The 15,490-nt window shown below is 36.3% G+C and overlaps 1 protein-coding gene across 1 annotated transcript; it reads left to right on the top strand.

Moving 5' to 3' along the window:
* Positions 1 to 7,753: 7,753 nt before the first annotated feature.
* On the top strand, positions 7,754 to 10,241 carry LOC111401322 (protein BRASSINAZOLE-RESISTANT 1-like). Its single transcript, XM_023029014.1, has 2 exons — positions 7,754 to 8,152; positions 9,198 to 10,241. The coding sequence occupies exons 1-2, from the start codon at positions 7,883 to 7,885 to the stop codon at positions 9,891 to 9,893; spliced, it is 966 nt and encodes a 321-aa protein (XP_022884782.1). The 5' UTR covers positions 7,754 to 7,882; the 3' UTR covers positions 9,894 to 10,241.
* Positions 10,242 to 15,490: the final 5,249 nt, after the last annotated feature.

The raw sequence follows: 15,490 nt of genomic DNA, 5'->3' as shown, positions 1-15,490 counted from the left end.
TCTTTAATTATAAAAAAATGTGGATCAAGTATACAAACAAAAGGACAACATAACCCCTACTCCACTCATCCTTGCAACAATTCCCAATTCAATCCCATCGATGGCAAGTCATCGCTATACTTTCAACTCACGCCCCAACTCAATTTCAACTCACTAGCCATTGCCTAACTCCATTTCAACTATAATTTCAAGTCAGCAACTACATATCCTCCAATTCAACTTATTGTCGAACTTTACTGCTCCACTAATAGCAATCATATGAGCTCATTTCCCCCTATGTACACAAATAACTCTTTCGGCTTAGGCATTCGAAAAACTAGGAAAAAGACGCTAGTACATTTATTTACATTCATTGTATTTCTCGTTTAGTTTTATTTGTACAGAATTTTAACCATAATCAAGTTTACCTAATTAATTTTGTGCAGCCAGTGGAAAAGATATTTTCAAAGGCTTTCTTCTAGTATGCATAAAATTGCTCAAGCTATTCTCCTTTCCTCAATTGTGAAGTCAGGGTTTTACCTTTGGAAGTTTGAAAATTGGAATAGAGTGCCGCTCGAATTGAGGCTTGGATGCATCAGGAGCCGATCGATGGTGCCAGTTCTCGCGGATGTCAAATAGAGATGAAGTTAGTTACGCAAGGACATTAGAGTTAGCATTGGGTGACCGGTGAAGCAAGTTTGAATTAGGTTGTTTTTAAAGATTGGGCTCGCAACAATTTGGGCTGTTTGTGGGCTTCTATTATTTAAAAAAAGAGAGGAAAAATTCATATATAAAATTTTAACTATGACTCGTTTCGAAATTGAGAAATAAGGTTTAAAATTTCTAAAATTAGATAGTACTAAATTCTATTTATGAAATTATTAATTGAAAAATATTATTAATTATATATATTAAGGTCACAAATCTATATAATTTGACCACAAATTATCGAATTAATTGGTTACAAATTATTTNAATATTATTAATTATATATATTAAGGTCACAAATCTATATAATTTGACCACAAATTATCGAATTAATTGGTTACAAATTATTTCTGGGTCACAGATAAAAATTTTTATAGATCACAAATTATTTCACTGTCACAGATAAAAAAAATTTGTAGCAGAAATTATTCTCAATTACAGATCAAAAATTTTATATGTCACATTTTATTCATTAATCACAAAATCACCAATTTTATAAGTTACAATTTATTTAATGGTCACAAATTATCAAATGAATCGGTCACAAATAATTTTTCGGTTACAACTTAGTAAATCGTGAGTCACAATCACATTTTTTAGGTCACATATTATTTATTGATTACAAATTAACCCATTTATTCATCACAATCAACGAAATAATTGGTCACATATTAACTAATTTATGTTTACAATCAACCAAATAATTCATCACAAACACTCCCCATTCCCCACCCCACCATAACCAACAGTGATTCAGTTACACCATTGCTCACCACCACCAGTCTACCACTCCAAAACCACAATCCCACCAAAAATATCACCACTTTGTTGTCAGCACCACCATCGTCGCCGCATGTATCATCAATAACCACCACCATTGCAACCGTTGGTCTAACAAAATCACCGCCATCACCTCCACTATATGTAACAAAGCCACTACCACCACATCCACAGTGCCAACATCAACACCTGATCCATCAAATGATTAATTATAGGTCACAACGCTCAAATAATTGGTCACTAATACTCTTAGTTCCATTTCGCCACCATTGCCACAACTCAAACACCAATACCAATGCCAATGCCGTCGTCGTCGCCACTAATTCCAACACCAATACCACGACCACCTCACAAGCACCGCTAACATTAGCACCACCACAACCATCACCAACAACTGCAAACAATAACAACAAAACCCAAACATAAAATGGCCGCCTGTAATGAGAGATCTATAATGTTCACCATTTGTCCCGATTTGGATTCTGATCTTTGCCTATAAATGAAGATTATTGTTTTTCTTTTACGGTCAAATCTGCTGGCACGTCTGCCTATGAATAATAATATGCTCGATTCACAACTTCATAGTAAGATCTCAGTGCTAGCTACCTGACTTTGCCTCACACCACCACCAACATCCATTCTCTTCTCTAGCATGATTTGCAGCGCTGGCCAATTTTCCATTACCGCCCATAGATAAAGTGGCCACCTGTGACCAGTGATCTGCAGCGCTGCGCAAGAGGTGCTAATGTCACTGTAAGGTGCAGCTACTGCACACAGTGATCATATATAGTGGTGTGGTCTCACATCGAGGTTGAAATAGAGATGGTGGGGGAGAGGGAGAGAGAGAGAAAGAGAATGAATTATCAATTGATTTTTGAACAAAAAAATTGTACATCTGATTTTTGAATTGAGAATTTAAAAATCAAGGATGCATGTGCTTTTTATATCAGATTTTGGAAATGGGGAAAAATACATAACCACCAATTTTAAAAGAGTAATGCTATTCGTAGTGAAAACTGTCAGTACTCGTCTTATGTGGCATACACTTGGCAATTTGGTATTTGATACATAGATATGGTAGTTATTTTTTGAATTATACATCAAATAAAAAACTGTCAAGTATAAGTCACATAGGGCGACTGCCGGTAGTTTTCACTGCAAATAGCATTATTCATTTTAAATTTTGTACTTTTAAACTTGACAAACTTTGAAGTTCTTTCTAAAATTAGATGGTATTAACAAGTAGCCTGTTTGAGACCCTTTTTTTTTTTTTTAATAAAAATGTATTTTGAAATAATATTTTGATGAAAAAGTGTGTAGTTAAATAAGTATTGATTTTGGATTTGCATGTAATATTATTTTATTAAAGAATATGTTATTAAAAATAACTGAGAGAAAAGTGTATTTAAAAAAAAAAAAAGAGGATCAAACAACGGGATAAATAAAAAATTAAATAATTTTATTAATTAAATAGGTTAATATCACTAACATATAATTTATTATCATAGTTACGCACAAGTCACAATCACACGACGTTACAAGCACAAATCACAAATTTTATAAGTCATAATTTATTTATTGATCATAAATTATCAAATTAATTAGTTATAATTTATTTTCTTGATCTCCAATCACAAATTTTATGGATCATAACTTTTATTTATCGGTTATAAATTATCAATTTAATTGGTTACAAGTTATTTCTCAATCATAACTTTTCAAATTAATTGGTCAGAAGTTATTTCTCGATCTCAACTTATCAAATCAATTACTCACAAATTATTTATCGATAAAAATTATCAACTAACTGATCATAATTATCCAATTAATTAGTCACAAATTATTTTTCATCTGCTCTACCTCATCTCACCCCACTCTACCACCATCGGCACGACCCATAACATTGTTGCCATCGCCATAGATCCACCACCACTACAACAACCACCTCCTGCACCAACTACTACCTCCTCCTTAAATTTGCCAGCACATCGCACCGTCACAACCACCTACATCAACAATCCAACACACAGCCTACATACCTCTTCTTATTTACCTGTGAAATCACCACGGCAGTAGATCGCATGAAGCAGCCCTTGTTGTAACAGATCGTAAGAAGCACTTGTTATAACAGTGGCGATGAGTGTCATTGTCTTAGTTGTGACATGCAACGGTGCCCATTATTGCGCCTTCTCATGCAGCAAGTGCGCTGTCATTGTGAAATGAACGTACTATCGTACATTGCATAGTGGGCGTCGCCGAACGAGAACCTTAATTTATGGTGTGGTGTTCTATTTCTGTGACATGGGGTAAAAGTAAATTAGGTTTTTTGGTGTGGAATAGGGTAGAGTACACCTGATTTTTAAAAGAATAATCTTTACATTTGATTATTGAAATGAAAAGTTGAAATGTAGGATTTAAGATAATTTTTTCTTTTTTTGTTATATCAAAATCATTTTTTTCTAAAGGCTTACCGATTAGCCCGTTATTTATAGAACACACTCTAAGCCTATTTACGAAAAGGGAAAATTACATAAAACCAAGCATTTCAAAATTACAATTCAAAAATCAAATAATAAGTTTGTTTAATCACAAATCAGGTACCCATCTTATCCATTCAAATTTTAAACCCTAAAATTTTCATCTTCACTCCATATTCTCTCCTTACTCTCTCCACACCTCAGGCACGCCGCCCATTACCGGAGACCACTGCGAGTGATTGCTTCCCCAATCCCGTCTCACTCTTCTCTCTCTCTAAACACACGCAGTCACATATCTTATCTTCTTCCCAATTTCTCTTCTCTCAACAGTAGCGGCGCCGCCACTGGAAGAGGATCTTCGGCGCAACGGTGTTACCATGGATCGTCTGCGCAGCGACACCACCAAAGGGCGTCGTGAGTAGCAGCTATGTGAGCTATAGATCTCCTCGCTTACTTTTTTGTTTTCAACTTTTGAGTGGTGGTGATTAATTGTTCGGTGGTAGATGTGTACGGTGCGGTAGTGGTGTTAGGTGTGCAATGCGGCAGTGATATGATATGTTGTCACGATGGTGGTGCAGTGGTGGTATGATGCTGTGGAGGTAGAGGTGTAGGTATGCGATCGGTAGGTGTGACGGTGGTTTGCTGCTGGCGGTGTGAGTGGTGTTGACCGATTTTCGTGTTGTGATAGGGATGGCTCTGGCAGTGGTGTTGCAATGGTGGTGGTACGGTAGTGGGGATAGTTATGATGCTGGTTGTGGTTTGCCGGCTAATGTTGTTGTGAACAGCGATGGTTTTGATGGTGTCGTGTAGGGTGATGGTTTTTGTTGGAATAAATGGTGGTTCTGGTGATGACATCGCAATGATGGCTTTTGTAGGGTGTTGGTGGTTTTGTATCTGTTTTGTTTGTGATGAGGTGGTACTAGTTGCAGTATTTGAGATGACAGGGTTGCTAGAGATGGTGGTGGTGGTTTTGGCAGCGGTGATTTTGACAGCGATGTGGCTGGTGGTAGTTGTGAGATGGTGGTCACGGATGATTTGATTGTTTGTGACCAAAAATTTGGCGTATGTACCAACCATTTTGTTATCTGTGACCATCTATTTAGTGTAACCTAAAAATTTAAAAATCTGTAACCAAGTAATTTGGACTTTGAAATAATCTGTGACCTGTAAATTTTTTATTTGTAACCTTGAAATAAATTGTGACTTATAAAATTTTTGATTTGTGACCTCGAAATAATCTGTGACCAATTAATTTAATGATATGTGACCAGTAAATAAATCTGTAACCTGTAATCATAAATCTGCGACCATTTATCATATAACTGTGACTTAATTTTATTTAATTAATAAATATTTTCAATTAATTGTATAGATTCCTGAATTTTGAATTTTTAAATTATATACTTGATTTGTGAATTGATGTAAACAATACACCGGAATTATGATTTTTTTCCTTACAAAAATAGGGTGAGCCTAGTGCACGAGTAGGAGCAACTTAGGCCTGTGTATTAATGTGGAAATAAACTTTCATTCTTTCCCATCATTCATTCACACTTGTTCATCCCATCAACACCTAGTCTCTGTTTGAGCCTCATTATATAAAAATTTATTTTTTACCTAAAAAATCATTCTAACCACGCATTATTTCAATAAAATAATTTTACACATATATTCAAATTTTTCTACTTTTTAACCACACATTTTTACAAAAAATTACTATGGAAAAAATTGGGCTCAAACACACCTTCAATATCATTAAGGTCACTCTCATTAGAAGTTTCTGTGTAGCATATTACAATTCAAGTTCTCCTCCTAGAATTTGGGTCAATATATGTGAGTTAAATGTTTGAGTGGCCATTGAACATCGCTATATGTCACCGTTTACTCACTCTATTTTAAAACCTTTCCAAATGGCCACTCAACTTGAATCCGTCCAACTCCATTGACCACCGGATGGAATCCATTATTAAATCTGCTTACATGGATCACGATAATCTCACATGACACGTTAAATGTTAAGTTATTTGCCACATGAACTCCATGTCAGCAGTGGCCAAACACATATTTTCCTTGATTTACAAATTAAAAAGCAAAATCTCTCATCTTTTTCCCAAACACGTCTCTTCCTCTTTGAAAACCATGATTTACTGGCAATGTTGCACCTTCTAAGCTACAAACTATCATTAATGATGCTGCCTTGCAAGAATACCAGGTGTCGAGCTAGGGCATATATGACATACTTAAATGGTGGGGTTCCATCATCATTAACACCACATTTTGGGTCAAGAACAATACGATTGATGTAGGGTTGGCAACGGTTCAGTTATGGGTCGGTTCGGCCAAAACCATAACCGCACCACCAATTTTTTGACAATACCATAACCGCACCATAATCACGTAAATCATTTCGGTTCGGTTCGGTTAATAACCACGAAAATAAATTATTTTTTATAGGTTCATCCGTCAAACTGATGTAAAACAATTTATGAAAAAAGTCAATGAAAACAAAAACAAAATATTCCAAATGAAAATGCAAACATTATCCAAAATCTCAATTGTAAAATACAAATTTAATAAACAATCTTATAAATATAACAATACTAAATTTTTTCTTCATTCTTAATTATTGTGCATCGAAGTTACTTGATTCATTCTCCCCCACAAGTCTTACTCGTATAAATCAACACTCAAAGTTGATTCATATATGGTAAATAAGAAATGTAAGTAGAGAATACAACGATACTACCTATTTTAGAATGGTCTTAACTAAGATTTAAATAAAAAAAATGTACCTTTTCATCATCTTCCTTCTCGTTAAACATTGCACAAGCGTTAGAGTATGATGAAAAAGTAGAATTTTCTACTCACAATAGAAAAAAATTAAAAATAAAAGGAGTCGTGCGTGAGTTTGTAGTCTGTGGAGAGTAGGGTTTGCATATATATATTGTCATACTAATGTTATTATTATTGGCTAATGGTAAGTGGGTTGGCCGGCTGAGTCATGTAGATGTAATGGGGGGATTTTGTTTTGGGCTAGATAGAAAAGTAATGTAAATCTCAATAATCAATTCAATTGGTTTTTTTTTTTTAATAGTGGGTAATCGATTTGGTTTCGGTTTGACGGCGTAAATACCATACCTGCACCAGCACGAATCGGTTCATAAAAATAAAAATCATATCCGCCCCATTGCACCATCGGTTTGATTTTTTTCGCCCCATTCGATTCGGTTAATCGCGATTTTCGATTTTGACTGTTCAAATTGCCATCCTTAGATCGATGTTTCTCCGTTTTGACATACTGAAAAGCCCTCTCAAGTACCATACAAAAATAATAATCATAATAATAATGCTGAGACATACAATACCAAAATGTATGTACAATATTTACTCAACTAGCATGTTTATGCAACAATCGTTGATCAATCTGTAATTAGCATTTCAATTTTCGAAGGCATTGTTCCAATTTGGGGTTTTCTAGGAAGAAGAAACGTGTTCCGGAAAAAGGTGAGAAATTCTGCTTTTTAATTTGTAAATCAAGGCAAAGGCTTGTTTCACTGCTGCTGACATGAAGTTTACGTGATAAATAATTTAACATTTAACGTGCCACATCAGATTATCGTGATCCACACAAGCAAATTCAATAATGTATTTCATCCCATGGTCAATGGAATTTGATGGAATAAAATTGAGCGGTCATTGAAAAAGGTTTTAAAATAGGGTGAATAATCCGTAACATATAGCAAAGTTTAATGGCAGCTCAAACATTTAACTCTCATGTGCATACGTCATTAATATAAACGCACACTGGCATACATGGAAATAAAGATCGTTCCACACTTGAGATATCAGAGGGAAGTAGCGTGTTACTCTGCAGAAACCCTTTCACATCACCCCATCCATATTGCTATATTTACATAAAAACACAGAGAGAGACGAAAATGATGTGGGAAGCTGGAGAATCAACCGAAGGAGGAGGGGGTGTGAACGAAAATGGAGGAAGTGGGAGGAGGAAGCCATCGTGGAGAGAAAGAGAGAACAACAGGAGAAGAGAGAGAAGAAGAAGGGCTATAGCGGCCAAGATATATACAGGTTTAAGGGCACAAGGGGATTACAATCTGCCTAAACACTGCGACAACAATGAGGTCCTCAAAGCTCTCTGTGCTGAAGCTGGTTGGATTGTTGAGCCTGATGGCACCACCTATCGCAAGGTTTTTTTTCCTTTTTCGTTTAGTATTTTTCCGTAATAATTCATCTCTGTTATCTGATAAGGATCTTTTTTTGTTACGGGTTTGTGTTTTTCTTGCTTTTTATAATGGGTTTTGCTTGGATCTGCTTAGATCTAGAAACTATTAGGTTTTCTTAATTTGAATCAAGATTACTGTTATTTTATCCTAAGTTTAATAGGCTAATTTTTGTTTTCTGGCTTTTGATCTGTTGAGAAAATGGGTGTAAATTGTAAATAAAAGGTTTTCTTTATGGGATTTTTCTTCTTTTACCCAGTCTTTAACTTTTCTTGCTGGTTGTGGTAAAGCATTTGAAAACGCTCTATTTATGGCTAGTTCTAAACTGGTTGTGAAAAAATTGGCTAAAGATTTATTGCATTCTTGTTATTCGTTAAATTCTTATCCTTTGTCTTAAGGCAGTGTTGTCTTCTTGTGTAGTACTGTGTTGCTGAATGTGTTTTTGTGTATAAAATGTTGAGAGAAAAAAGAATACCAGGGAAACTGATCTTTTCAGCATTGAAGTATTAATTCATTTGTGCAGCTAATATTTTATTTCGCTCGAGTGCCTTCTCCTTTAAATTCATTTACTTTTTGCTATCTAAATCCATGTGATTTTTTCTTCTTGTTGTATAGAGATTTTGGAGTTTGGAGTTAAACTATTTGTTAAGAGTTTGTGGATGAGCAATTTCATCTCTTTCCTATTGGAATGCACTGCTCAATCGAGCGAAAATTGCAGCATGTCTTCCATATTTTCAATGTCAAACTCGAAGTATTTATATTTAACAGAGTTTCCCTGATAAGATAATAATGTTTTTGTGATTGTCTGATATTATTTCCATAATAGCGTGAATCATGATATGTTATTGGTATACATCTCTCCTTCAGCTGTTTGTAACCTTATGAATGTTGTCATTTTGTTCTTTGATTCTTAGAAAAGTTGTACAAGCTTCTCTTGCTTGATTCATTGTTTGTCTCAATTGTAGTTTATAGTTTTTAACATTCTGCTTTTAATAATCAATATATCATCCAGGGATGCAAACCACCTCGCCGGGAAAGTGGAATCATTTCAACCAATATGACACCTTGTTCCGTAAATCCTAGTCCACCATCATCATATTTCGCAAGTCCAATTCCTTCTTACCAACCGAGTCCATCATCCTCGTCCTTCCCCAGCCCGACTCGACAATGTGCCAACCCATCATCACATCCATTTGCATTCCTCCTTAACTCTATCCCGTCATCTCTCCCTCCTCTCCGAATATCAAACAGTGCCCCTGTAACTCCACCTTTATCATCGCCAACTAGACGCCCTAATCAAACTTTCAATTTGGAAACTCTCGCAAAAGAATCCATGTCCGCGTTGAATATCCCCTTTTTCGCTGCTGCTTCGGCCCCGGCAAGTCCAAATCGTGTTCGGCGCTTCACTCCAACAACCACTATACCTGAATGCGATGAGTCAGACTCATCTACTATTGATTCTGGCCGATGGATGAACTTCCAGGCATATCCTAATGCACCCACCATGGTTCCAACTTCTCCAACCTTTAATCTCATGAAGCCTGTGGCTCAACACCTTACTTCCAAGGACACCATGTTGGATAAGGGGAAGAGTACAGAATTTGGGTTCGAGAATGTTCCAGTGAAGGCATGGGAAGGGGAGAGGATTCATGAGGTGGGATTGGATGATCTCGAGCTCACACTTGGAAGTGGGAACGCTCGGAATTGAGAACAACTGCACACTGGGTGGAAATATTGATGAATTTGAGTTTCTGATTGCATCCTGTGCCGAAAATACTCGCATTAATCTCATCGAAGTACCTGTCAAGTGAAACACTATGAATTTAACCAATTTAGCAGGGATTAGTTTTGAATTGTTGTTGTATGTTTCGGTGTTCCCATTATTATTAAGCCCTTTCAAAATATTGGAGGATTGCATGTAGATAGTAGTTTCTTCTCTCATTTTCATTCAGTATTATTATTATTTGCATTGTAGACTGGTGAGAATATATTCACCTAAGAACTGTTTTGATGCTCGGTCTTAATTATAATAAATTTCAGTGTTTGGCATACTGCATTTTGTATTCCTTTTTCTGATTACCCTTTTTATTGTTTTAAGCAGTGATTTTATGTTACGACGTGTAGGTTTTCCATAGTTGGACATATTGAACCAAAGCGAAGTTAATTCTGAAAGTTTTCTTCATTTTCTTGAATCACCTCACCTGGGTTCTGCATTTCAAAGAACCAAATTACACAATTTAACACTTTATCCTGCTTCAAGAGCATCAACTACCTTGACCATTGTTGGAGGTCCCATAGATCTTCATGGGCGCACAACCTCCATTTGCAAGAAAGTGGAGCATTTTATCCTTCCATGTAGCCGAACCAGAAATGTAAGGTCGAGTACATACGGCTTTCCCTGTGTAACCATCCAACGAGACTGCCTCTCGCGACATCAGCTTGTCCAGTTGGTGATCTTCCTGTTATAAGCTCAAACATCGCCAGTCACCACCCAAAAGTTGTAGATGTCTCCCTTGGTTGTAGCCGCCATAGTCTGGCAATACTCAGGTGGTATATAACACGACTCTCAGAAGCACTAATTAACTTAGCTAGGCCAAAATCCGATACTCGTGGTTCAAAGTTCCCGTCCAGTAGTATATTGCTCAATTTGATGTCTCTGTGAATAATGTGGCGAACGTGTCCATGAAGAAAAGCAAGTTCAAGAGCTGAGCGAAGGGGAATCTTGAACCTGGTAGACCAGTCAAGTGCCTTGACTGCATCTGGCCAGTTCCTTCGCCAAAATTCTAGTCTTCCATTCTCAGTGCCCCAGCCATGGGACCAAATTTTTGTGCTTCACCTTACCAATTGTTTCAACTTCAGCCAAGAATTACCGTTCTCCATGCAAGTGACCTCATTAAGCCCCTTGACAGCTATTGTTCTTCCTAGGAATGGCAGTGGGACGGGTATGGGATGGGCCAGCTATTCCCATCCCGTTCCGCTAGGTATTTTTGTTAGACATTTTAAATTGATGGGGCACAATCAAATTTGCAAAGAATACAAATTTACGTTCATCGTAAACATCATCAAGTTTGTAATCTTTTTTTTTTTACCCCTCAAACATCATTTTCATCACTTTTATCTCGAATAATCTTTTCATTAACATTGTGATCAGCAAAAGAAAAAGCAAATTTACGTTTAAATTATTTTTCCATCACGATTAATGAAAATAATCAATTCAAATGAAAAATACAAAAAAAAAAAATAGCAAATTTTGAATATTACATTATCAATTCCATTCCAGTTCAAACAAAAATAAAAATCACAGCACTAAGCTATTACCATAAAATCGGTAAAACAAGATAGAATTTGGAGGACTTGCGGGAATCCCTAATTCCATTTCATAAGAAAATACACAAGAAATAATTTCTTAAAGCTTCAAAACTGATTTTTGAAAAAATAAAAAACGAACCATTCAATTTAAAGTTAGCGGGTCAAGTGACCCACCTTGGTTCCACCAGTGATTATCTTACCCTATATCCATATCCGATTAAAGCGGAATGGGACGAGACGGGGGGTCCCTTGCCCCATATTTTTTTCTTTTTCTTTTTATTTATTTTTTTGTTTTTATTTTCGTCTTTAGTTAGTAAATATTATTACATTTTTACCAATTTGTTAAAAACAACTTATATTCTCTTTAAAAATGATAATAAATTTATTATTTTTGTTTGAAAACTTAAATTTGAAATTTAACTTTAAACGGTGTGGGTAGCAGGGCAAGGACTATGTTTCCCGTACCAGATTTTGTATACCATGTCAAATCCACCGTCACCAATAAGATAACACCGACTAAAATTTTCGTCAGCAGATAAAATATCTGCAGTCTTTATCCTTAATAGGTGTGCTCAAAAGTTGCAATATCTTTTGACTTCTTACCCAAAATTGCATCACTAGATGCCGACTCTTGTGTCATCACAGCTCAACATTGGCAACTTCGTCAGTATTTACACCATCTCGTCTCAGCATATTCCATTCGAGAAGCCCAAAAAGCAGGACCTGGGATATAAATCTAACACCAACAACAACATCAGAACCAATTATTGATGTTAGAGTTGTGACTCAAATTGAAGTCTTGAATCGCGTATTGTTAGTGTTGGAAATGAGTCTATTTGCATTCAACAAGAAGGAAACAAAATCCCGTTGAAATTAAGTCTCTTAATTGTAATATATTTTCTTACCTTTTAGGACTTTTCTAAGGTTTGAAATGTAGCCTATAAATACAAAGCTCTTCTATCAGTTTTGTTTAAGCATTATTGTTGTGTCTGTAATTTCTATCCATATTGTCAGTTTATAATACATCATTCCTCTACGATAAATTCTCCTTGTTCTTCTTTACTTTTAATCTTGTTTCTTATTGTGATATTTATTACTTCACATCATCATTAAATCTCATTCATTACAATACATCTGAAATCAACAAGTGGTATCGGAGCTTGGTTCTTCTTTTGTGGATTGGTTGAGGTTTTTTCAGAGATGACTACTATGAGGTATGACATTCCGCTATTGGATCGCAATACAAGGTTTTCTTTGTGACAAGTAAAGATATGGGCTATTCTAGCGCAGTTGGATTTGGATGATGCACTGCTAGGTTTTGATAAGATGCTAGCTGATTGGACAATGGAAGAGAAACAACGGAGGGATCAGAAGGCTTTATCGCAAATCCATCTTCATTTATCCAACAATATTCTACAAGATGTCTTGAAGGAAAAAACAATGACTGCCTTGTGATTGAAACTGGAGCAGTTATGCATGGCTAAAAGTCTCACAAGCAAATTGCTCTAAAGCAGAAGCTATATTCTTATCGCATGGCAGAAGGAGAGTCATTGAAGGACCATATTGCCGTGTTTAAGGAAATAGTTGCAGATTTGGAGATATTGGAGGTTAAGTACGATGAAGAGGATGTAGTCTTGATCCTGTTGTGTTCGTTGCCTAGCTCTTATGCGTCGTTTCGGGACACCATTTTGTATAGTCGAGATACTTTGACTATAGAGGACGTCTATGATGCTTTGCACTCAAAGGAGAAGCTGACGCATTTGGTTGGAGCTACATCAAGGGATGAGGAAGCTCTTGTATCCCATAGTGGTCGATGGAGGGGTAGATCGAAGAATAATAGTAATTTGTTTTGCTTCTACTGTAGACGTAAGGGACATATCCGGAAGGATTGCGATAAGTTGCAGTCTAAATGTGATTTAGTTGCAAATCATGGAGTGCAACCTTTGACTTCAAATGAAACAAATGTAGTTCATGATTTTTTAGACAGCGAAGATGTGATGTTGACAGTGATATCTGACGTGGAATCTAGGCCTGACGATGAGTGGATTCTTAATTCGGCATGTTCGCATCATATGTGTTCCAATCGAAATTTCTTTCAAACATATGAGATTGTTCAACAAGGTAGAGTTGTAATGGGAAATAACCACTCTTGTTGTATTGCTGGGATTGGTCAAGTCAAATTTAGGCTGTGGGATAGGACAGCTAGAACAATTGATCAAGTTCGATGTGTTCCAGACCTGAAAAGGAATCTCATCTCGCTTAGTACTCTAGATGCAAAAGGGTATAAATTCTCTGGTGGACGGGTGTCCGAGTTGTACCAGAGGGACGGAGAATGTCTCAATTATACATCTTGCAGGAGAGTTCAGAACCAGTTAAGAAACATATGGACAAGTTTAGTACCATAGTGGATATTCAGTTTGGTACATTACTTCTTGTGACGAGGTCTGGGTCAATTCAGAACATTGCTCAAGGGAGCATTGGTGATTTCGCTTTATAACCAATTTCAACGATTGCACTGTGTTCTGTTGCTAGGATTGGATCCATTAAGCATAGGTACCATGGTGTTAATGATGTTTGTAATGCTTTTAGGGATGTTAAAGGCGACAGTTCTAGCAAGGGACCTTTTGTTTAGGCATTTTGTATAGTTTCTGCTTCAGAGTGTGCTTCGACCTTATTTGGTGAATATTAATTCCTTGGTGGAATTTTGGGAACCCGTGAGTAGGGTTCAAGTGTCGCTTGTAGACGCCGTGCAGAGGATGATGGTTTATATTGAGAGTTTTGGTTACTACGTTGAGGAGATTTGCCATTTCATTTCGATGCAAACGGCTTTATTTCTCAGGTGAAGAAATTTTGTGGAGTTCCACTCATTGCACCGGAATTTGAGTTAAAATGGAGATTTTAGAGTTGTGACTCAAATAGGAGTCTTGAATCGCATGTTGTTGGTGTTGGAAGGGAGTCTAATTGCATTCAACAATAAGGAAACAAAATTCCGTTGAAATTGGGTCTTCTAATTGTAATATATTTTCTTGTCTTTTATGACTCTTATAGGGTGAGATGTAGCCTATAAATACAAGGCTCCTCTGTCAGTTTTGTTTAAGCACTATTGCCGTGTCTGTAATTTTTCTCCGTATTGTCAGTTTATAATACATTATTCATCTGCGATAAATTCTCTTTGTTCTTCTTTATTTTTAATCTTATTTCTTGTTGTGATCTTTATTACTTCACATCGTCATTAAATCTCATTCATTACAGTCCCTCCAAGATCAACAATTGAAGCACGAGAGACAAATGAACTAGATGGGCATTGATGCTACATACTGGTCTAGAATGCATGGATTTTTTTCATGAAACAAGAATCTGGAATGTGACTAGAGAAATTGGCAAGGGTGAGGCCTTCTATGTTGCAGATTTGATAAGGAAGATATTCTTGGAAACGATTTTCTGATAAATCAAGTTACGACAAGGCATCTAGGGTTGAAAGCGATCAGAGCAAACTCTTAGAAAATCTACTTTTGTGGAGATCTAATATAGAAAGAGACGTTAAATTCTAGATGGACTCGTTAAGGATACCAAAGAAGTGATTATTGCTGGCATTAAAGACTATAAGAGCACTTCTCTGATTATGTGATAGCACAAGGCTAAGAAGATTTCTCATTGAGAACAATTCAGTAATCAGTGAACGGGACAAAGAATTGAGTGACATATTTTAGCAAAGTTAAGTTTACAAGCATTGAAATCTCATTTGGAATGCTCCCGTTGAGCTTGTTTCCTTGCAATACAACTATTTCACAAACAATGCAGAAATGTGCCCCTTTGGTTCACTGCAGGACAAATCAAGATGAATTCAATGCTTAATTGATGCTGAAATGTGAGTCTCTAGTTCAATGTGGGACAAATCAAGCATGCCGAGTGCTGGATGAACTCGGAGTCTGGTAAAGGTTCCTTTCTAAAACTGGAAAATTGGTTGTCCAAAAAACAAAGAGTGACATTTGATTG

This window comes from Olea europaea, chromosome 10, assembly GCF_002742605.1.
Source record: "Olea europaea var. sylvestris chromosome 10, O_europaea_v1, whole genome shotgun sequence".
Classification (NCBI taxonomy): Eukaryota; Viridiplantae; Streptophyta; class Magnoliopsida; order Lamiales; family Oleaceae; genus Olea; species Olea europaea.
The sequence above is the reverse complement of the archived record's forward strand: the minus strand, read 5'-3'. Positions and strand labels throughout refer to the sequence as shown.